Source organism: Castor canadensis, chromosome 5 (genome assembly GCF_047511655.1).
Source record: "Castor canadensis chromosome 5, mCasCan1.hap1v2, whole genome shotgun sequence".
NCBI lineage: Eukaryota > Metazoa > Chordata > Mammalia > Rodentia > Castoridae > Castor > Castor canadensis.
The window spans coordinates 150976137-151000179 of NC_133390.1; the positions used below are offsets into that span (position 1 = coordinate 150976137).

Below are 24043 nucleotides of genomic sequence, written 5' to 3' on the forward strand. Positions count from 1 at the left end.
GACTATGGAGTCCAGATGAAGCTGGCAAAGCTCCCAACCTTTTGTGAGGTAGGGCCAACTAGGATGGCCCACAGAGGGCACACTGGACCTAGCCACAATCAATTGCTCATGTGAGAGACATAGTCATTGGGGATCCAGGTCATCCTGACCAGTTTCCTTACATTGACTTCTGGTTACATCCTGGCTGCCCGCCCACCTGACTGGCTATGTTTTCATGCACCCTGGAGACACACAGCCATTCTGGTTGACGGAAAAGTAAAAGAAAAGAAATTTGAGGCCCACCACACCTCAGAACCTGAGCTGCCAGACCCACCACCATGTGTTCCTCTGGTGAACCTCACTTCCCTGGCCTCCCTGAGACCTGAGTCCAACTCAGAGGACCCCAATGGAAAGGAGGAGGCATCAGAACCAACCCCCCGCCCATGTCATCCAACGGCTCCCTCATTATACCCCCCTTTGCCTTCAATGGCCCCGGAGAAAGAGATGAGCCATTGGGGAAGGTCGCTGAACTCTGGGAGGCTAACAATCAAGGAGGCAGGAACCCTGGCTGCAGTGCTATGCCCCCTGTGCCAGGATCTGGGGCTGCCATTACCCCAGGCAGATGGGTCATACGCAGCTGGACCCATGCAATATGTACACCAGCCCTTCACTACCACCGACCTCCTGAACTGGCAGCAGCATACCCCAGAATACTCAGAGGAACCACAGGTTGTAATAGAGTTCTTGACTGACATCATGCACAGCCACCAACCCAACAGGGATGATTGCCCTCAGCTCATGTCTACTCTCTTCAATTCTGATGAGCACCAGTGAATGTACCAAGCAGCCAGAGCATGGCTAGTTACCCATCACAGACTGCAAATCTGGAGTGAAGGGCAGATGAGAGGATCCCAGACACCAGACTGGACTGGGATCCAAACACTCCTGCCGGGCTCCAATCCATCCAGCGTATGAGACAAGCCATCCTGGAGGGAGCCCGCCAGGGGGCATGAGGAGTAACCAACCTCACCAGGCACCTAGGACACCCAGAGCCGGCCCCTGTGATCCTCGGGCCTTTGCACCCATGTGGCCCAGGGGACTAGGTTTGGGTCAAAATCCCAATTAGAGAGAGTCTAGACCCCCGATGGGAGGGACCTTACCAAGTTATTCTTACCACTCCTTCAGCCCTTAAGTTTGCAGGACTGAAACCATGGATTCACCACATGCACACCTAGCCAGCGGAGGAGCCAGGCCAGGAGTGGAAATCCCAAGCCAACCCAGACCAGCCATTGAAACTGACCTTGACCCAAGGGAGTGCCGATGAGGCCCCAGACAGACCTACTGATTCTACTGACAGCTGTAATAATAGTAAGTGACTCACAAACAAACCCTCCACACCAGCTGGGGTCTCTCATAAACTCATATGGGAGGTCAAACTCTCGGAAGGACAAGAGGGAACTATATTAATTAACTGCACCATCTGTGCTCTGTCAGGCCCTTGTCTTATCTCCTTTAGGTATTGCCCAGGCCCGGAGGCAGCAGATGGGCCCAACTGGGGCCCTCGACCCTGACTTGCTCTGGCCCATCCAGAGATTGCCTATCCAATGTGTATGGCCGAGTACTGTGGAACTGGGACAACTGTGGGGAGCCTTCATGGTCCTTTCTACAACACTGGTCATGTGTCGATTTTGCCTCTCCGAGGGCTTGGAAAGCGCCCCCCCCCACCAAAGGCCAGGGTGTCAGTATTCAGAGGCTCTCTTCAAACCTCTTCAACATGAGTGAGTGGTCTAAGGTTCAATAGATGAACCACAATGATGGGGAACCAGGGTCTTCAGGGTGGGAGGATTCCTCAAAAATCATTGGGGAGAACCTGTAGTCTTAAAGATCCTTAGGCTTGAGATTAAAGCAGCAGACGTCTCTCTCCCAGTTAGTAAAGTTAACTCCTTGGACCCCCTGGGCACAGATGCAAATCCTCCCTCCCTCCTCAGATGGGACTGATTAGCCCCTGTTACACCTCGACACCCTTCTCATTAAAATGATAGCTTTGGCAAACAGCAGCCACCAGCTAGTACAACAAGCAGACCCTGAACTAGGCAGAGGCTGTTGGATTTGCCTGAGGGCTGGCCAAATGTCATATGCCAGGGTGGGCCTGACTAACATCTGAGATACATGAGCTGGGGCTGGACAACTCAACCCAAAATGACAATACCTGTCTCACAGGCCCAGCTGTCCAAATAATTGGAGAAACTAAATGCTTTGGTAAAAAAAAAAAAAAAAGAATTGTACCAATCTGGTAAAAGGAGCCAATGCACCTAATGGGACTTACTTTGCCTGTCAGGACAGGATTCACATGCCTGGTTTTCTTAGTCCTGGACCTGGACATACTTCCCGGGACTGAAGTTGCTCGATACGTAAACCAACAAGCTGACAGCCAGACCCATTTCCGATGGGACCCCATCCCCCTGCCGGTACTTCTAGGAGTCGCCCTGGAAGGAGCAACAGCCATGGGAGCTACCACTCTTGGCCTCCAACAAGTCCAACACAGCCAGCTGTCTGAACAAATCGGTGAGGATTTAGGATTAGTACAACAGAGCATCGTCACCTTACAGAATCAGTTGGACTTACTGGCGGCTGTAGTCTTACAGAACCGCAGAGGCTTAGACCTCATTACTGTGGAAAAAGGAGGAATTGGTGTGTTTTTAGGGGAAGAATGTTGCTTCTATGCAAACCAGTCAGGGATAGTGAGAGAAAATGCACACCATTACTAGAGAGGATCAAGGCAAGGGAAAGAAACAAGGAAACATTTTGGAATACAGGATGGAAGAGCTGGGCCCCATGGGTAGCCCCCCTGGTGGGCCCACTTACTGTGCTCCTTATGCTATTACTCTTAGGGCCTTGTGTGTAAACTCCTCACCAGGTTCATTCACAACCAGATGAACGCTGTTAGATTGCAATTAGTGAGGCAATATCAATGACTGCCTCTAGATGACTTCCCCAAAATGGTCATAAGGGATTATGAAGAGTAAGAGGAGGGAATGATAAAGAAACCCAGGGGAAAGATCTGAAGGTAAGCTCCTTCCCCCAGCCGGGCCCCGGTTTCATAGATGTGCTAGTGTGGTATGCTGTCATCTTGTGCTAGTATGATATGTTGTAACTTCCCAGTGAGAGGCTAACTGCCACTTCTGCTTTTGTCCTTCCCACTTGCTTGCTTCCTCATCCTGAGGCATAAAAATCCCGCAGCCCTGAACTACAAGGCTGGTGCCATTTTTGGAGAGATCCAGGGTACTGGCCCGCTAGCGTAATAAATCTTCCTTTCCTCCTAGCACCTGGGTTTGAGTTTTGTTCTCACTGGTCTGACATTCTTCCTGCAACAGATCTATACCATTGGCCATCTTGCGTCTGGACTTCTTAGTTCCATAATTACAAAAGCCAATTCTATCTACATGTACACAAATACATATGTGTATATACTTCAGTATTTATGAGTATACATATGTGTATACACTTATGTAAATGTGTACACATATATACCTATATATGCATTTATACATGAAGAACACTAATTAAGTATACAAAACAGATCTGCTGCTTATTCTCAGAATTCATTCACTTAGGAAAGAAGGAGGAAAAAAAGATAAGTAACAAAGAAAGAAACCAGAGTCTGAGATACAAAGTGTTGAAGCCCCACTCATATTCCCCAGGTCCCTGAAGCTCACTGTCCCCTGCACTAGATGGCCTCCAGAAATATCCCTAGCCCAGTCAGCTGTGTAAGATGCCCAGGAAGAGAGGACATGTTAATGTTCCCATGAGCCTCTGCCAAGGGCAAGGGTGTGGTGGACAAATGGCTCAGGCCACAGGGCTCTGATGAGATTCTAAAGTGTGTTCTATCGGTTTCTCTACAGGACTCCAGTGAAGCTAAGCCTACCTGCCTAGAATGAGAACCACACGTGAAAGCTTCTATTCCTTGCACTTCCTCACATGACCTTGGGCCACCTTCCAAAGAGAAGGCTGAAACCCAGGTCTTTATCTTAAGACTGTTTATCATCATAGTTTTCCCTACTATTCCTGATATTTCTGAAGCCGCCTGCTTATGGTATTTCTATCTGGCCCTATATTCTCCGTGTGAACACTACCTTAGCAAAATTTTCTCTGTGCTTTTCTGTTTGCAGTGCAGCTGTGAGGGGCTCAAGCCTGCATTGACAGCCATGAGGTCCAAGCATCTGCTGTAGTCTGTGCAACCTTCGGACGCACAGCAGATTGGACATGGCTTCATCGAGGTGAGCCCACGTTCCTGGGCATGACCAAGCACTTCATGCTACAGTGCATGCGACTGGAGCCTGTTCTGCTTCTGGTTAAGAAGTGCTTTGCTGGGGAGGACATCTAGCTCAGTATGAAGGGCGATAGTCATGTAGCCCAGACTTAGGCTATCTGTCAGTCCATCTCCAAAGCCTTGGTGGCCTAACACCAGAAATATGTGAATGAGGCTTGCAAGGAGATCAAAGATAACCCCATCCAGTACTACCAGATCTTGCAAGTAGCTGACCTCCATCACTTCAAATCCAAAAAGTTTGGAGGATCTGGTGCCCGTGCTTACTATCAGAAATCCTACCAATAAGCCCACCAAGAAAAGCAGGTGTCACCCTTGTCATAAAGCATTGTAGGATTTTAAGGTTAAAAAAAACACAGAACTTTTCTGCTATTATTAAAAATATATCACCAGATCTTGGGGGTGAAATTATTAAAGTACATTATATGTATGTATGTAAATATCACAGTGAAATCCCCGTGTACAACTAATTTATATTATTATAAAGGATTTTAATTGGGTCTCTTAAAAAAAAAATCACCAAGTCCTACTTCTGCTTCATCTGATGGTCCACACTCCAGGTCCTTTTATGGGCAGAAAGCCATCTTTCTAAATCGATGTGTACAATGGGAGCCCTCCACTTCTTCAGTCTGGGAAAAATAGTCCAGTCATCTAAATAAGCTTCATGCTGAGGCCATAGATTCTTATTTATTGGTTTTCCCTGCTACATCCTGTGACTTCCTTCCCCCCCCCCCCCCACAAAGGCCTGTTCTGCCCTTACAGCACTGGCTGGAAGCCAATTTCCGCCCCTTGATGAAGAAAGCCCTGTTTCTACTTAGATTTTTCTGTGACAATGTGCAGCAGTCACATTTCCTCCCCATGCTGTACAGCTCTTAGTTCAAGCATGGGACACAGAGAAATAGATAGAATTGTTTCCCCCTAAATAGCCAGACTAAGCACACAATCCTAGGGTTGGATGAGACATGATATATGTACCCTCTGCTTTAAAAGAAAACATCCTTGAGTTATGGAATTATGGCAGCAGTTTTTTGTTTAGTTTTCTGTATTTTCCAAAACTTACTAATGGCCATGTTTTACTTTTCTACTCATAGGTTAAAAATAAGGAGATTAAAAAAAAAAAAAATCAGCTGGGTGCCAGTAGCTCACACCTGTAATCCTAGCTACTCAGAAGGCAGAGATCAAGAAGATCACAATTCGAAGCCAGCCCAAACTGGCTGTTTTCCAGACGCTGTCTTGAAAAATTCCTTCACAAAAAAAGGGCTGGTGTAGTGGCTCAAGGTGTATGCCCTGAGTTCAAAATCCCAGTACTGCCAAAAAAAAAAAAAAAATCAATGATCTTAACTGAACATGGTGGCCCACTCCTGTAATCCCATTGCTCAGGAGGCTAAGGCAGGAGGATCTCAAGTTTGAGGCCTGGGCTACATAGTGAGACCCTGTCTCAAAAAACAAAACAAGCTGGGCACTGGTGGCTCATGCCTGTAATCCTAACTACTCAGGAGGCAGAGATCAGGAGGATCACAACTATAAGCCAGACCTGGGCAAATAGTTCAGGGGACCCTATCTCAAAAAAACCTGACGCAGAAAGGGCTGGTGGAGTGGCTCAAGGTGCAGGCCCTGAGTTCATTCCCCAGTACTTCAAAAAAGAGAAAGAGAGAGAGAGAGACTGAGACTAAAAATAAGGTAGGATAATATTCCTATAAGGAATGTCTGTGGTTTTTTTGTAATCACAGTAGTCAAAATCACTAGTTGAATCCAATGGGCCTAATTGAAATTCCCAAACCCCCTAACTTTTTCTTTTTTACTGTGTTGGGGGGTTTAACTATAGTTTGTTATCAAGGGCCTCTATCACTTGAGCCACTCCACCAGCCCTTTTTCTTTTAAATTTTATTTATTTTTTTGAGAGAGCGTTTTGCTATATAGCCCAGTCTATTCTCAGCCTCATAATTATCCTGCCTCAGCTTCCAGAATGCTGGGTCATAGGTACGTACCACTTCTCCTGGCCCCTGAGATCAACGCCTCTTAATGCCTGAATTTATAGTCTATTAAGAATTTGTATCCCAACTTCACTATTTCTCGTGTAATGGTTCTCATATTTTTAAGACGATATAATTATTTTATTTATCACTCTAGAAGAAATAACACAGTATCTGTCTTACCAAAGTATCATACTATTCATGAAACAAAAAAATTACATCATGAAATTCATCTTTCTTTCTTTCTGTAAACTGGGGTTTGAATTCAGGGTTCCATGCTTGCAAAGCAAGCAAAATTAAATTTTCTTGATAAATTAAATGACAAGCTATAGTAAATACGCTCAAGGAGTGTCATTATTAAACTTTGACAGCAATGAAAATAATTATCTTTTACTTTTAGAAAGAACAGTTGACATTTAAAATTTTTTTGTGTGTGATGTTGGGGTTGAAACTCAGACCCTACACATTGAGCCACTCCACCAGCCCTTCTTTTGGTGATTTTTTTTTTTTTTTCCTGAGATAGGGTCTTGTGAACTATTTGCCCAAGTTGGCTTCAAACTGTGATCCTCCTGATTTCTGCTTCCTGAGTAGCTAAGATTACAGGCATAAGCCACCAGCACCCAGCTGACATTTTAGGTTTCTGTATCTAAATAACTTTTTCTGTTTTGTTTTGAACTCAGGGCCTCACACTTGCTAGTCAAGCACTCTGGCAGCCCTGTTTTTTGTGATTTTTTTTTTTTTTTGAGATAGGGTCCCCTGAACTATTTGCCCAAGTCTGGCTTATCACTGAGTTCAAACTCCAGTACCACAAAAAAAAAAAAAAAGCAGTATCATAAGCTTTCACCCCTCCTCCTTGCATAGCAAGTTTTATTGGACCATCCAGGACAATTTTAAAATCAAAATCAGTGTGGCAAATTCTATTCATTCATTCTTTCTTTTGTTATTACTCAACAAGAATGCACTGAGTGTGTGCACTTTGTGCCAGGCACAGGTTAAGTGCTGAGAATAGAAAGATGAAAAAGTACACTTCCTCCCCATGGGATTTCACAGTACAATAGAAGAGATGACACATGGAAAACAAACAGGCCAGTAAGAACTACAAGGACTGTGAGAATCAGCTGTGTCCAACACAGTGTATGTGTCAGTTTTAACCACATAACAAATAGGCTCCAGATTCTTCAGAGCATACAATAGTAGTTATTTATTTTGCTGATAATTTGGGGAACTGTCTGGATTTTGGGGGGGAGGGGCAGAGTCTTATTATGTAGCCCAGACTGGCCTCCAGCTCTTGATTCTCCTGGCTCAGCCTTCTAAGTGCTGGGATTTCATGTGTGCACCACTACTCATGGTTAGCTCCAAGTATCTTTAATTTTCTTTCTGGGATGAAAGAGCTGGTGAGCACAGTTGTTTTCAGTCAGGTGGCTAGTGTGCCAGTAGAAGCTTGTGCCCTTTATTAAGTCCTAGATGCAGAACGGGTACTGTCACTTCCCATAGCCCATTGCCCAAAGTGAGTAATAGACCAAACCCCAAATCAAATAGGAAATAGATCCCATCCATTTAGAAGCAAGAGATGGCATGAAGAGGGAGGAAGGAAGCTTTTGGGTCAATAACATAACATAACCTATCAGAGAGGGGCGCAGAGTGAAAAGTAATTGGCTGTGGTCCAGGAAGAGTTACCTAAGCAAGTGGTGAGCATTTAGTCTTTGCTGCCATGCATGCTCACTGGTGTTTCATCCACTTCACCTTGGTCTCTTCACGTTGACTCTTAGTTCTTCGTGAATAGCACTATGTTCTACGTGTCCTCTGTGCTCCAACCACACTTTGGCTCATGTTAGTTAACTAATAGATTGACTAATTGTTAATAATGGACTCAGGGAATGTAAACTACAAATAAAAACCAGATGAGATGGCATATGCCTGCAATCCCAGTACTCAGGAGGCTGAGACAGGAGGATCATGAATTTGAGGCTCACCTGAGGCCTGCCTGGGTAACATGGTGAGATTTTTGTCTTATAAGAGAAAGAAAACCCTATGTTAAGATAGAGGGAGAACCAGGGACTAGTGGCTCATGTCTGTAATCCTAGCTACTCAGGAGGCAGAGATCTAGAGGATTGTGGTTTAAAGCCAGTCTGGTTAAATAGTTCTCCAGACACTATCTGGAGCCCAAAAAGGGCAGGTGGAGTGGCTCGAGGTCCTTTTTTTGATAGGATAGGGTCCCTTGAACTATTTGCAAGTGCTGGCTTTGAATCACGATCCTCCTGATCTCTGCCTCCTGTGTAGGTAGGATTATATGTGTGAGCCACCTGCAAAAATTTTGCTTTCAAAATTTTAAACATTTTATATATTATTACATAATTATGTCTGTAAATGTATTGAAAAGTACATAAAGTAATTATAAACAATATATATATATATATCATCATAAAAATATCTCCTATATTATCTCCAAAGAAAACCAAACCATCAACCTTTAAATTCCCCCCCTCAAACAAAACAACTTGGGTTTTGATTTTCTTTCTCAAAAATATATATTTAAAAAATACTTGCTAGGTAAGAATTGTGAGACTTAAGTGTGAGTGCCTGCCTTGCAAATGTGAGGCCTTGAGTTCAAACCCCAGTATCACCAAAAAAAAAAAAAAAATTATGTACTTAAACCTATGGAGAACAAATTTGGGTAACAAATTTGATTGATCTGGATAGTTACTGTGTTCCAAGGAAAATGTTCTTTAATCATCCAGAAAGCATGTGTCTCTTCTCTGAGGACCAAAACACCACAAGAAAGCATTAATGGCACCAGAGTGTTGTCTGAAGACAGCAACAGAGGATAAAATAATCATATGTGCAGATTCCCGGTGATAGGGAGGAACACACAATGCAATCTTTTCTTAAGTAAAAGCCAGATTTCAACATACCATGGTAGCTCTGCTATCTGTTTTATAGACGGAAAAGTAGATTTCACAACTTCCCTGAGATGAAATCATAAGATTGGCCTTAAGTTCCTTCCTTCCTTTCTCGTTTTCTCTCCTCTCTCCCCCTCCTTCCTTCCCTCTCTCTCTCTCTCTCTCTCTCTCTTTCTTTGTGCAGTACTAGGGTTTGAACTCAGGGCCTCATGCTTGCTAGGCTGGCCCAAAGTTTTCTAAAGCAGCTTTGCAATAGTCTGATATCTGTTGGTCCTTCTTCTCTAGTGGGTTAAACTGGCCACTGTGCGTTACTGATTTATAAACAGAAAGAATAGCATGAATTGTTTCTAGTAACAGGAAATCTCTGATGAGGAAAAGGGAATGTCAAAGTGTTGACATTTCTGTTCACAACTTTAGAGGTGACTTCCCTTTTGTAGAGCTTCCATTTTGTTATAGACTAAATGTTCCTGCTCCCCGCAAATTCATGTGTTGAAACCGAATCCATAATGCAACAATGGAATTAGGAATTGGGGTTTTGGGAGGTGATTAGGTTAGGAGGATGGGGTCCTCACATATGAGATTAACATAAAACAGCCCCAGAGAGCTGCTATGTCTCTCTACCTTGTGAGGTCACGGGGAGAAGACAAAGGCTTATGAACCAATAATGTGGCTCTCAAGAGACACTAAACCAGCCAGGATCTTGATTTGGACTTGTCAGCCTCCAGAACTGTGAAAAATTAATTTCTGTTGTCTATAAGCCATTCTCTTTAGGGTATTTTGTTATAGTAGCCTAATTGACTAAGATAGTATTTAACAATCCATCAATGGAAAATTAAAACAAAATGGTGTGGGATGACAAAAATTCATAAATTATGCTTTTTTCAGTCTTTTTTTTTGGAGAGGTAGTACTGGAGTTTGAACTCAGGGCCTCACACTTGCTCTACCATATCAGCCGCTCCACCAGCCCATAAATTATATTTTAATCAGATAATATTCCTGGTTTGTTTGTTTGTTTGAAGGGGTAAAACAAAGAATACCTTGAGATCTATAATGAAAACTAAATCTATTTCCTACCTCAAGCCTGAAATTCTCAGCCTCCTCCCAGAGGCAGGGTGCCCATTATTTCTAGGCTACTGTCCTTAAACTATTCCACGTGTACATGTGCATTTTATCTCACTTGAAAACTTAAATGCAAGTTTTCTAACACTTGCTATTTCACATCTTGTTTTTCTCCCATGGAAAGAAAATCTTTGGGCTTATCCTGCAAGTGACTTGTGTTTCACCAGGATTCCTTAAAAGTGACAAGAAACATTGGAAGCCAGCACAGTTTTGAGATATTTTCTTGTGAAATGGATTGGCAAGTGTTCCTTCACAAAACCACACAGCACATGCTCTGATGTTCACGAGAAGTATTTGTGGAAACACAAGGAGTTTGAGGTGGGAAAACCAACCACAGGCATATCTTGGAATAGCTGTTGTCTCTGGACACTGGCAACATGCACACAGGCTTTGTGATCATAATCCTTGTGTCATGATTCAAGGTCACCAGTAAAGCTTATGAAGCACTGGAGCGTACAGAGCATTCTCCTCTTCTTCCTTCCTTCCTTTCTTCTTGTTGTTTTTTTTCTTTTTGTTTTCTTTTGATTTTCTTCCTTTCTTTCTTTTTTTTTTTTTTTGTGGCAGGGTCTCACTATGTAGCCCAGACCGATCTTGAACTCTCAATCTACCTACCTAGCCATGGATTCCAGTTGTAAAGAGCACTGTTTTTTATTTTCCGGTTTTTGTTTTGAATGGGACTGGGATTTGAACTCAGAGTTTTGTGCTTGTAAAAACAGGTGTTCTATCCCTTGAACCATACCTGTAGTCCATTTTTGCTCTGATTATACGGTGGTCTCATGAACTATTTGCCCAGGCTGGCCTTGAACCACAATCCTCCCAATCTCAGCTTCCCAAGTAGCTAGGATTCTAGGTGTGGGCCACCAGCAGCTTAAGAGCACTTTTTAGCATGAAAAACCAAATTAAAATAAGGCAATACAGTTTCATAGCTATTATATTGACAAAATTTTCAAGTGTGAAAACACCAGTTGTGGTGAGAGTAGAAAATCAGAAACAGGGGCTTTTATGCCTGCACTATAGAAGTGAAAACTAGAATACTTATAAGCAATTTTACAGTACTTAGTACAGTTGATATGTACATAATCTTAACTCAAATACACACACAAGTGCATACATATATATGTTTGGATAGATATATCTCCTAACAAGATTCTTGTGTATACAACATCAACTTGCTCATTGGAACATGGCTTGGGTTAGTGAACTAATAGAATATTATAGAGCAGTTAAAATGGATGTATCAATAAGATCAGCATGGATAAATATCAAAAGTGGTGGACTGTGTGTAAGGATCAAGTGGAAGAGTGTCTGCCTAACAAGTGTTGAGGCCCTGAGTTTAAAAAAAAATGGTGACTGAAAAAGGCAAACTATAAAAGCACATGCAAAAGCATAGTCTGTAAATTTGTAGCACACTTTGTGCTGTGTGCTATCATCAGATTCACCCTCTACCCTTTTCTACCTCACTCTGGCCTAGTGACGTTTTGCAGACATCACCAGAGAGTTTCCTTCCTTCTAGCTTTTGAGATGGAATAAGCTGTGCTGCCCAGGTTGGCTTCATACCCTGGCCTTGAGTGGTTTTCCTGCCTCAGCCTCCTGACTACTGGGGCTACAGGAGCATGCCACCATGCCTGGCTTCTCCCTTTGCCTTGGTTTTGTTCATGAATTGGGAGGCATCAGTAGTCTGAGGGGAGGAGTACAAGGAGGCTGAGAGTTAACTTTGGCCCCTGCCCCCTGTCTGCTTTCTCTTTCCCAGGATGGGTTGACAGAGGCCACATTTCTTTGGTTTTTTTGTTTGTTTGTTTTGTTTTGTTTTTTTCCTGTCTTGAAATATTTTTATTTAAACTTCTTTTTTGAAGTATATTGTTGATGGATTTACAATTCCATTTGGGCACTCATTTTCTTTTAGTACTTTCATTCTTGTATTATTTTCTGGATTTCCTCCTTTTTTTGAGAAGTCATTCACAAATCTCATTGTTCTTGTGAAGGCAGCATATCTCTTCCCCAGCTTCTTTTATGGTTTTTGTCTTACCCATTCCTTGTAAATTTTTCTCTGATGGGCCTGGGTGTGATTTTTTTTTTTATTTCTGGTGTTCATTGTGCTTATTATGGTTTCAGTTCTTTCTTACAGTTTGGAAATTTTTACATCCGCCATCCCGAATATTACTCTATTGCATTCCCTGCTCTCTGGAATTATAAGTATGCATATCTTAGATTTTCCCATATCCTATATGGCTCTTTCTTTCTCACCCATATTTTCTGTGTTTTTATCTCTTTATATGCATTTGTTTAATTTTTTTTATTTTTAAGATCTCTAATTCTTTCTTTGGTGATGTCTAAACTACTGTTGAAACTCATCATTTCAGTTGTTGGTTTTTTAAGCTCTAGCATTATTATTTGACTCATTTTTTGTTCTAAGTTCTATCCTGAAATTCTTTTCTCATATTTTTTTTTTCACTTTTTTTATTCATATGTGCCAGAGGTCACATTTGTTCACCGAAGGTCACAGCTGCTGTTAAGCAGCCCCCTGTTACAGTACTACTGGGGTTTGAACTCAGGGCCTATACCTTGAGCCATTCCACCAGCTCTTTTTTATGAAGGTTTGTTTTTTTGTTTTTTTTTTAGATAGAGTCTCACAAACTATTTGCTCAGGCTCATTTTAAAACCTTTATCTCCTGAGTAGCTAGGATTACAGGCTTGAGCTACCGGTGCCCAGCTTTCTGGCTTCTGTGTTGGGTACTTTTAGTTGCTATCTCCAAGGCATTTCACCATTCCTACTGAAGTTCCTTATTGCACCCCCACATTTGCAAAGAGAGCCTTTCTTAAACTGTCCTCCACCCCTTACCTCATTTTCATGTGTCTGCAAGGTCTTGAGTCATACCCATATTATGTGGGCAGATATAAACCTATGCTGACTAATGATACACACCGAGCTCAGGAGGCTGGCATCTCTGGAAAGGCAGTAGAAGAGAAAATGTGGTGGGGGGCAGGGACAGTGGTGTTAGCTCTATTTGCAAAGTTTTCATTTAAATCAGAATTTTCAAATCACATCAGATGTTCTTATGTTAAAATGTTTAAAGCAGTTAAGTCTGGAACAAGAGTCACATGAGGCCTATGGCAGATTGAACACAATAGAAAATTCTTCCTTTCCCTGAATGCCCTGGAAACAGCCTTCACCAGCACCTCCTCCAAAGACAAAAATAGATTCTGCCTAATCAAATGAAGTAGTTCCACCCTCTTTGCCTAGAGATTGTGGGAAACTGTACAACTGCAATCAGAAGGAGGACAACCATCGAAAGCAAGATAAAATTAGATCCCAGTCCACTGGAGACGGCATCACGTGGGGGATAGGTAAGTGTTACTAACATAACATTCCTATCTTTCTATTCTCACATATTATTATTATTGCCAATGTTATTATTATTTGAGGTGCTGGGAATTGACCCCAGGGTCTTGTGCATGCTAGGTAAGTACTGTACCACTGAGCCACATCCCCTAGTATTTGTGGCTTTTTGGGATATACTGGGGTTTGAACTCGGGCTTACATACTTGCTAGGCATGTACTCTACCACTTGACCCACCCTTTCATCTTTTTTTTTTTTTTTGTGGAACTGGGGCTTGAATTCAGGACCTATACCTTGAGCCTCTCCACCAGCCCTGTTTTGTGGTGGTTTTTTTTTTGAGATGGGGTCTCTCAAAATATTTGCCCAGACTGGCTTTGAACCAAGGTCCTCCTGGTCTCTGCTTCCTGAATAGTTAGGATTACAGGTGTGAGCCACTGGTGCCCAGTTCATCCCTTTTTTTTGTGTGTCAGGTATTTTGGAGATAAGGTCTCTCAAACTATTTCCCCAGGCTGACTTCAAATCGAGAGCTTCCTGATCTCTGCCTCCTAAGAAGCTAGGATTATAGACGTGAGCCACTGGTGCCTGGTGCATGTGGGGTTTTTGAGACAGGGTCTTGCTATGTACTTCAGGCTGGCTTTGAATCTGCTATATAGCCCAGACTACTCCTCCTGCCTCAGCCTCCTGAGTGCTGGGATTACTGTCACACACCACCATGCCTGGCTGTTACACATTCTTCTTATGTAATACCTAAACTTGTTTTTTTCATGTTGATGAAGAAGTTGCCCTTGTAGTCAAAATAGACACAAAACACTATTGCAAAATTGCACAAGTATTCAAATTCATTGAATAAAACATTTGGTACTCTCTGTATCTTATTTATTTATTTATTTATTTATTGCAGTACTAAGGCTTGAATTTAGGTCCTATACCTTCAGCCACTCCACCAGCCCATTTTTTGTGATGGGCTTTTTTTCAAAATAGGGTCTCACGAACTATTTTGCCTGGGCTGGCTTCGAACCATGATCCTCCTGATCTCTGCCTCCTGAGTAGCTAGGAGTATAGGCATGAGTCACCTGTGCCCGGCTGTACTGTACTCTCTATCTCTTAAGGTCTAGCATTAAAGCCTGGATTGCCTTACTGTAGGTACGTGTGTGTGTGTGTGTGTGTGTGTGTGTGTGTGAGACATTAAGGTTTTAGGTTTTAAAGTTTTAAAATGTTTTCATTGCTTCCTATTATATTTATACAAGTTATATTTATTGCTCTTAAAAGTGAATAATACTAAGTGTAGAACTGATAGAACAAATCCCTTTACTATCCCAGCCCCTCCCAAACCCTTCCCTTCACCAGAAAGGAACACCGCTGTTGATGAGAAGCGTTTTCTCTGCTTGTGTAGACATGTACACACAGACACATTATCTTTAACATTCAAGTTTTAATACTGTGCTTGGTGTCCTACAACTCACTTTTCTAAACTAATAATATGTAAGGGTTTGTGTTTATTGATGAATTACATGAGACAGTCCCAATTCAAAATGCTCTACTTTTATTGACCCATTTAATTGTCATTAAAAATCCTACAGGTCACATATAACTTTGTTTCCCATTTGCAGATGCAGAAGTGGAATCATAGAGCGCTTACATGGCTGATCCGAGGTCTGACAGCCACGAAGTTCTAGAACCATGATTTGAATCCCAGTATGCCCTGTCTGGTCATGTCACAACCTGTGGATCTTCCTAAACCTTCTTAGGTATTCTCTGCTTTCAAACAGAGTGGCCAAAGCATAGTTTATGTACTCTCTCTCTTGTGCCCTACATTTATGTTTTTTCAATGTCTTATGACTCCTGCCTCTTCTTGTACTTGGCCCTTTGTACACATGAGTAACCACTGGCTCACAATGGAACCGCTGTGTCAATGGTATGCACTTAAAGTATTGAATATACCACTACACTTTCTTCTGAAAAGCCTCTGTCAGTTTTCAGTTCTGCCAAAGTATATCTCCTTATAGATACTGGTTACTATTAGTCTTCTGAGACTTTTTAAGAAAATGTACATCCTTACAAACTCTGGATGTTATTAGTTTTTAAAATGTGCCTTAAATTGACAGGCCAACAATAGGAAAAGGGGACCAGGAACTAGAGAAAAGGTTAGATCAAAAAGAATTAACCTAGAAGGTAACACCCACGCACAGGAAATCAATGTGAGTCAATGACCTGTATAGCTATCCTTATCTCAACCAGCAAAACCCCTTGTTCCTTCCTATTATTGCTTATACTCTCTCTACAACAAAATTAGAGATAAGAGCAAAATAGTTTCTGCTGGGTATTGAGGGGGGGAGCGGGAGGGGGTGGAGTGGGTGGTAAGGGAGGGGGTGGGGGCAGGGGGGAGAAATGAACCAAGCCTTGTATGCACATATGAATAATAAAAGAAAAATGAAAAAAAAAATAAAAAAAAAATAAAAAGTCACATGGCCACCATGAAAGTAAAAAAAAAAAAAAATTGACAGGCCAAAAACTTTCATTACTGGTTATAATTTCTATTTCTCTGTGTGTGTGTGTGTGTATGTGTGTGTGTGTGTGTGTTCAATCCCCAGCCCCCCGCCACACTACGCAAGCATTTTACCACTGATCTACCCCCCCCACCCCAGCCACTGATAGAACTATCTTTAAATGTCTGTGAACTGTTCAAAGATACTAAAGAGTGTAGGATACTTGTTACATATCAAGGGTAGCACTGGCTCTTTACCAATCTGGTCTGGAAATATATAATGTCTGGGGACATTTCTGAAAGGTGAGTGGCATCTTCCTCTTTCATGACAAGGTGAGAGAAGGAGTACAGAATCCCATTTTTTTCAGGGAGATTCCTCTGCTCTCACCAGGATCCTCCACCCTATATGACCCTGGTCACCTTAGAGATGTAAAGACTCAGCCAAGGCCCCTGGGCTCCAACTCTCCCCTCCTCACAGGCCCTGCCTGAGCACATAAGCACCAAATGTCGACTGGAACTTTGCCTGAGCCTCAAAGCCTCCTGGGTCTCATTTGCTGTCTTGCTGCAGGCACTAGAGAGGCTAAACACAAAGTTTTCATTATTTTCAAAGGGGACTTTGCACTGACTGAGCTCCTGAGGTTGTTAGAAAAATATACAACACATGCCACTGAATTTAAAGATGGGGGGTGCACAGTCAGTGGAAAAAAATGCATTTTAGGAGCACTGTCTCACTCTCAAGTCTAATTACTGAGCAGATGTCATAATAATGATGCAGAAGGAAAGAAAAATAAGCATTCATTATTCTACAATCACCTGTTTTTACATCTTTAATGCCATCCAGCAATGCAGTTTGGATAAAGGAACAATTCAATTTCTTTCTACCCATTTTAAATCACTTACAGCACAAAGCAGATTCTCTGCTAGTGAATCTCACTTGTGTCACAACATATGTGTTCATTTCTATCTACACATGTGACCTCTCCCCAGATAATTAGCCGCTCACAGTAACACATATACCTTGTCAGATCATTAGGGAGTGGAGGCAGAGAGGCATTGACACATCTACCTCCTACAATTGCGTTTTAACTGTGCTCTTTGATTCCCCCTCCCCTTCCTCTATGACATCTGGAGAAGACAATATTGATGCCTTGACCACATGGCTCTCCTCATTCACGCCAACTGCTTCTTGATTCAGACACCTGAACATTCCACCTGCACTAACATGGGTATGTGGCTGAGAGCAGCTCTCAACCAGTGACCGATGGGAGTGATGGACAAACACCACAGAGATCTCACCCCTCAGGTGAGGTGAATTTGAGATATGGTTTTCATATTCTGCCAAATGTCCTCAGTGGGGTTTGAGACCCAGTGGGCCATTTTTTTTTTTTTGTGGTAGTACTGGAGTTTGAACTCAGGGCCTCACTTTTGCTAGGCAGGCACTCTACCACTTGAGCCACTCCTTTTTTGTGTCGGGTATTTTTAAGACAGAATCTCAAGAACTATTAATCCAGGGCTGACTTTGAATCACAGTCCTCCTGATGTCTGCCTCCCCAGTAGCTAGGTTTACAGGTGTGAGCCACCAGCACCCAGCTCTTTTTTGTGGGGGCAGGAGGGAGTGGAGGAGGGAAAAAGCACAGATTTATTAGAACGCCATTAAGAGAAGAGGCATATGGCAGGTGGCTACACAAAATTGCACAGCACCCCAAGACCGTTCTTTACTAAGAATCCCTGGCTTCCTTCCTTTCCCTACACTGCTTCTCTACTCCCCTACAGGTCCTTCCCAGGATTGCTTCCCAAATGAACAATATGCATGTATATCCTTGCCTCCCAGTCTGCTTCTGGGGGAAGCCTGCAGTAACATTGCTCAACCCATTCCAGCATCTGGCCACAGCTGGGTTGGACCTGAGCTGGCAATGTGCCAATTGGATTCTTGTTCCTGGGATCTTGCTTTGAAACAGAGAAGACATTGGCCAGTATCTATAGGAAGCCGGGGCTCTCACATGATCTCAGTGACTTTGCAGAGTCACAGTTTACCATCTAGGTAGGAGTAAAGGAGAAAAGTTGTCTATGGCAGGGAGGAGAGAGAAGAATGGGTAAAAGAATCAGAAATCAGAGCTGGCTTTCTGTTCTAGGCTCCCTTTCTTTCTAAAGCCCCCCTACATCTGGCTCCTAGTCTATGAATTATGTCAATTGCATATATTCTCCTTTTCCTTTCCAACTGGCTCAAATAAGTGGTTATATATAACCAAATAATGTATTAATATAGAAGATGATAAAAAATGTGAGACTCTCTCATAGAGCTGGGAATCTGAGTTCCAGATCACCCCCTCTTTCTACCCCAGGGCTTTTCCCAGCCTAATTCTCTGCCTTAGGACTCAAGAGGAAGGGTCTCTGACTTCCTCCCATAACAAGCCTCCTGGGACAAATCCTGCAGACTGACTGTGCTCCTGGGGCCCACACAGAGGAGGTGGGTGCCACTGAGATACTACATGATTTCACTTGGACCCTTCATACTACTGAGGACCCTTTTGGGCAGGGACAGTCATGTACCTCTCAGCCTTTGCCAACCTTCAGTTCATCTCTGGGTGAGCCAGTTCTTCACTGGACAATCACTTGGGCAGTCCTTGGTATTGGCCCCTCCTCTACTCTTTGCTCCTTAATAAGAATAGGGACCACTTGCTCTCACACTAAGGGAGACTAAGACTCCCTAACCTCTCTGCTATAGTTGGGATCTGAAATATGGCCCCAAAGGCCCATGCGTGAAAGGCTTGGTTGCCAATCCGTGACATATTGGGAGGAAGATGAACCTTTAAGAGGTGGGCCTAATGGGAGGTTTTAAGTTTGGGGGCGTTCCTTCTGAAGTGATTGTGGGACTCTGGTCTCTTCCTCTCTTTTTCTTTGTTTTCCCACCATCATGAAGTGAGCAGCTAGCTTCACCACTTGCTTCCCACCATGATGTGCCACCCTCACCACAGGCCCAAAGGTAATGGGACTGTGGACTGAAACTGTGAGTCAAAATAAACCTTTCCTCTCTTTAATTTGATTAGCTCAGGTATTTTGTTGACACACTAACTAACACACTCTCCTTTGGGAGGCATGCTTATCCAACACAGGCTGCTTCATCTGGACTCTGTTTCAAACTTCTGTTCAAGAAGCATTGGTAGTCTCTAAGTTCACGAGCACCCTAAAATTCCAGGGGACATATGTCAAGTGTCCCCAAAACCCTAAATATTGCCAATGTCCAAAACAGAATCTCTCATATCCTCTCTAGATATGCTCATCCTGCTGAATTCCAACCTCAGCATTTCCATCCTTCCAGTTGCTCAAGCCAAAATCCACAGGGTAGCCTTGGCTGCTGTTTTGCCCATCCTCTAAATCCAACCTGAAGATTTGGAGATTTAGCTCAGTGGAAGAGCACTTGCCTAGCAAAGGCCATGAGTTCAGTCCCCAGCACCAGCAAACAAAACAAAACAAGAAAACTAAACCCAATCTGAGAGCAAATCAGGTCAGTTCTATCTTGAACATATATCCAGAACCCAACACTGCTATCATCACTCCTCAATGCTGTCATCAACTCTTACCTGAATTCTGTAATATCCTTCTAGTTTGCTCCCTGTATTGGTTAACTGTTGTCACAATATTGTTTTTATGAATTATGTTTCATTGAAACAACCACAGAGCCTCAAAGGCATGCAATAATGATACATGGGGTTTTAGCTGGGAATCAGCTGAGGGCTCACACCATCAGGTGGCTGGGTTGACTGAGACAATTCAGATTCTGCTCCATGTGGTTCTCACCCTCCAGTGGGCTCACCTGAGCAAGTTTTCAGGCCAGTGACAGAGGTGCAAGGCAACAAGTGGAAACCTGCAAGGCTCCTTGAAGTCTAGGCTTAGAACTATCATGCCATCATTTCTGCCTTATTATATCAGCCAAAACAAGTCATTTTATCTTGGTTTATTATATCTGCTCAAACCCAGAGAGAGTGGAGGGCCCTTGTCAAGCACATGGCTGAAATCAAAACCAAGTGGTAGGGCAATGTACATTGCCTCTCGTTGGAAAGAGCTGCAGTGTGACATGGCAAGGGTGTAGATGGAAAGAAGGATGAAGAATTAGGGTCTTTATTTTTTATTGTTTTGGGGGGGCAGGATTGGGGTTTGAACTCATGGCCTCATGCTTGCAAAGTAGATGCTCTACTTCTTGAGCCACACATCCAGTCCATTTTGCTCTGGTTATTTTGGAGATGGGGATCTCACCAATTACTTGCCTAGGCTGGCCTAGAACCTCCATCATCCTGATCTTAGCCTCTCAAGTAGCTAGGATTGCAGGTGTGAGCCAAGGTGCCTTGCTTAGGGACTGTAACATAATCAGCTTCTCACATTCCTCTCCTGTGGATATTCCATTGACCTAGCAATCACTCAAGGCCCTGAGTTCAAACTCCAGCACTGCCTAAATAAGTAGACCTAAATAAGTAAATAAACAAATAAATATTCTACCTCCAGTACCACAAAATGCATAAATAATGAAATTAAAATGGTAAAGCACTTAGACATTTCTCCAAAGAAACTATACAAGCATTCAATGGTTATTAGTCATCAGGAGAAGACAATAAAAATCACAATGATATGTGGGCAGAGGGAGGAAGGGCTACAAGCAGGAGGTTGGGAGGCCGCAGGCTGGGGGCTGGTCTGGGCGGGAAGGACTGCTGCAGGTGCTGTCTGCATGCCCCAGGCTCTCCCTTCAGGGCATTCTGAGCAGCTCACACAGACTTGGGTGCATCACAGACATGGCACCCACCCTGCTGCTGCACCACTGTCCCCTGCACAGAGGAACCACAAAAATCCCACCACTCTTCTGTGTCAGCCTGCACTTGTGTACTTTATTTTTACTATCATTTACTGCACGTAAGTAAACATGAGGTCACTAATTATGGGAAGCAACATCAGTGACTTAGGAATTGTCAGTGACAATTCCCCCAGCGCCTTGATGGCCCTAGATTATTACGGCTTCCACATGGGTGGAGAACCCAACCCCAGGCCCAAACAAAAGCCACAGACCCTTCTCTAATCTCTTGGTTGGGGGAGTGTCTTTTTTATTTTGTTGGGTGGTCTAAGGAAACAGAGAGATGGAACTCTTGTGAACTGTTGGTGGGAATGTAAAATGGCATAGCCACTGGGGAAAATACCATGATTCCTCAAAAAATTAAACATAGAATAATCCTACGTCCAGCAGCTCCACCTCAGGATCTGTACCTCTGAAGAGATGAGGGCAGGGTTTTTAAGAGATATTAGCATTATTGGCAATAGCCAAAAAGCAGAAGCAACTCAAGTGCTCACGAACTTTTTTAATGACATTTTTATGTGATATATACATACAATGGAATATTATTCGGCCTTATAAAAGGAAGGGAATTCTGACACATGCTACAATATGGATGAAATTTGAGGACATTATGCTTAGGGAAATAAGCCGGCCATGAAAGAACATTTATGTATGGTTCCATCTTTGTGTGGATCTAGAATAGGGCTGAGCGTGTGGCTCACGTGCTCAAGTGATAGAGCACCTGTGTGCAAAGCCCTGAGTTCAAACTTCAGTACTGCACCCCTCCAAAAAACAAAACCTTACAGTAGTCAAATTCCTAGAAATGCAAAGTAAAATAGTGGTTGTCAGGGGCAGGGTGAAGGACAAAGGAGAAATTACTGTTTAATAGATACAGTGTTCAGTTTGAGTAGAAAAAATTTTAGAGATTTGTTGTGCAACATTGTTGATGTACTTAACTCAACCAGAGAACACATTTTTAAATGATTTAAGATTGTAACTTTCAGCGAGGGCAGGTGGCTCACTCTTGTAATCATAGCTACTCAGAAGGCAGAGAGCAGGAGGATCAGGGATGGAAGCCAGTCCTGGCAAATAGTTTGCCAGACCCTATCTGGAAAAGACCCAATACAAAATAGGGCTGGTGGAGTGGCTTAAGGTGAAGGCCCTGCAAAATAAATAAATAAATAAAAATTGTTACTTTAATGTTATGTATATTTTAAATTTTATATGTAAATTTTAAAGCCCTTTTTTTGATATCCCAGAGCCCTCTGCAGAGCCTCGCTATGCCCCAATGCACTCTGTCCCTCCTTCCCTAGCTCTACTCCAGTCACCTCCTCACTCTTCTTGGTCTCCACCAGGCATGTGCCTGCTTCAGTGCTTCTCGTGCCTTCTCGAATGTCACTTCACAGTGAGTCTCACCTGGATCCCATCATCTAAACTGTCAGCCCTCCTTTCCCTGCCTTAATTTTTTTTTTTGTAGTGCTGGGGATTGAACCCAGGGCCTCACACATGTTAGGCAAGTGCTAACCACTCAGTTACATTGCCAGTTTTTTTTTTAAGTGACTCTCTCACTAAATCATCCAGGCTAGCCTTGAACTTGTGATCCTCCTACTCCAACCTTCAATTCTCCTGCCTAAGTCTCCTGAGTACTATGATTACAGGTGTGTACCAACATACCTGACTTAACACTTATCTCCACCTAACATTCTTTATATTTTACTTACTTATATCTTTATAATTTTTCTCTGGTTTTCCCAATAGAATGCAAGCTTCTAGCCTGACACTGGTGGCTTACTCCTATAATCCTAGCTACTCAGGAGGCAGAGATCAAGACAATCATGATTTGAAGCCAGTCCCATGCAAATAGTTCAGGAGAACCTATCTTGAAAAAACCCATCACCAAAAAAGAGCTGGCGAGTAGCTCAAGCTGTAAGAATGCCTGCCTAGTAAGGCCTTGAGTTCAAACCCCAGTGCTGAAAAAAAAAAAAAAAAAAGAATGTAAGCTTCTCAAGGGCAGAATTCATCTCTTTTCACTGTAGGTTGGAAGGCCTACATCCCTGCTAGGTGTCACTGAGGGTTGTACCCAGCTTCTAGAGGTCTCCGGTATTCCTTCCTGGAAGGCAAGTGACTTCCCTCCTCTAACTCATAGCCAGCAATGGCAGGCGTGTCCTTTTCATGCTTTGAGTACCTCCTGTCTCTTCCACAGCATCTCTTTCACCAACTCTTCTGCTTTCCTCTTCTACTTTTTTTTTTTCTTGGTGGGACTGGCGTTTGAACTCAGGGCTTCACACTTGCAAAGCAACACTCCACTGCTTGAGCTACAAGTTCATTTTTCTCTGGTTATTTTGGAGATGGGGTCTTGTGAACTGTTTGCCTGGGTTGGCCTTAAACCTTGATCCTCCCTATCTCAGCCTCCTGAGCACTGACATCATGGTCATCATGTGCCACCATCCCCAGCTTCAAGTGACAGTTCTTAGGTTTAATTCTCATGGAACAATTCTATGCAGATTCACATATATATGTGCATGAATCATATTAATACTAGACTGGTGAAAAATGTAATTTCCAAAGCAAAGGACTTACCAAAAGTAATTTGGGCACCCAAAGAGTTGGTGAGAGAAGTCATTGGCTCCCCTTGGATCTTACCAGAGAGTGATGCTTCTTGCTTTGCTTGGGCTTAGAGATTTTGTAAAGAAACATACTTTGTAATCGGTCATATAGGAAACTGAAAGTCAAGTTAAGCATCATGTCCAATTTTGTTAAGACCATCATTTGCCAGGCAATTTGTTTTGAACAGTCGCCTTGCCTATGAAAGGCAGGCAGTAGAAGATAATATTGTATTGCTTCAATATAAACAAAGACTATATTTGTTATATTTGTTTAAACACATGTGCAGCTCCCTCAATCCTGGGAGTCAGTAATTGCATGTTGATGTAATAAATGGAAGTTTTCAAGTAGGAAAGAATTTTATAAGACCAAGTTGTGTCTTTAAGGAGTGAACAGGAGAAAGGAATCATTGCAATAATGTCAGATTATGATACATATTTTTTGCTACAGTAGAACCATCTCCTTATACAGTAGCTTGGCTTTATAATAGAGAAAATCA

The 24043-nt window shown here is 42.8% G+C and overlaps 2 protein-coding genes across 2 annotated transcripts in view; one reads left to right on the forward strand and one right to left on the reverse strand.

The window, feature by feature from the left end:
- Window positions 1-24043, reverse strand: part of Shld1 (shieldin complex subunit 1) — a 183737-nt gene that overhangs the window by 156399 nt on the left and 3295 nt on the right. The window lies entirely within an intron of this gene.
- On the forward strand, window positions 466-4634 carry LOC141423476 (uncharacterized). The gene is made up of 5 exons (XM_074075251.1): window positions 466-708; window positions 1215-1347; window positions 1496-1757; window positions 2318-2544; window positions 3882-4634. The coding sequence occupies exons 1-5, from the start codon at window positions 466-468 to the stop codon at window positions 3890-3892; spliced, it is 876 nt and encodes a 291-aa protein (XP_073931352.1). The 3' UTR covers window positions 3893-4634.

Excerpts from the sequence above, each read along its gene's own strand:
- LOC141423476 (XM_074075251.1), top strand. The coding sequence starts at position 466 with ATGGCCCCGGAGAAAGAGATGAGCCATTGGGGAAGGTCGCTGAACTCT. Across the intron at positions 709-1,214 it reads AATACTCAGAGGAACCACAG|CCAGCGGAGGAGCCAGGCCA; the intron begins GTTGTAATAGAG and ends ATGCACACCTAG. Across the intron at positions 1,758-2,317 it reads TTCAAACCTCTTCAACATGA|GACAGGATTCACATGCCTGG; the intron begins GTGAGTGGTCTA and ends TTTGCCTGTCAG.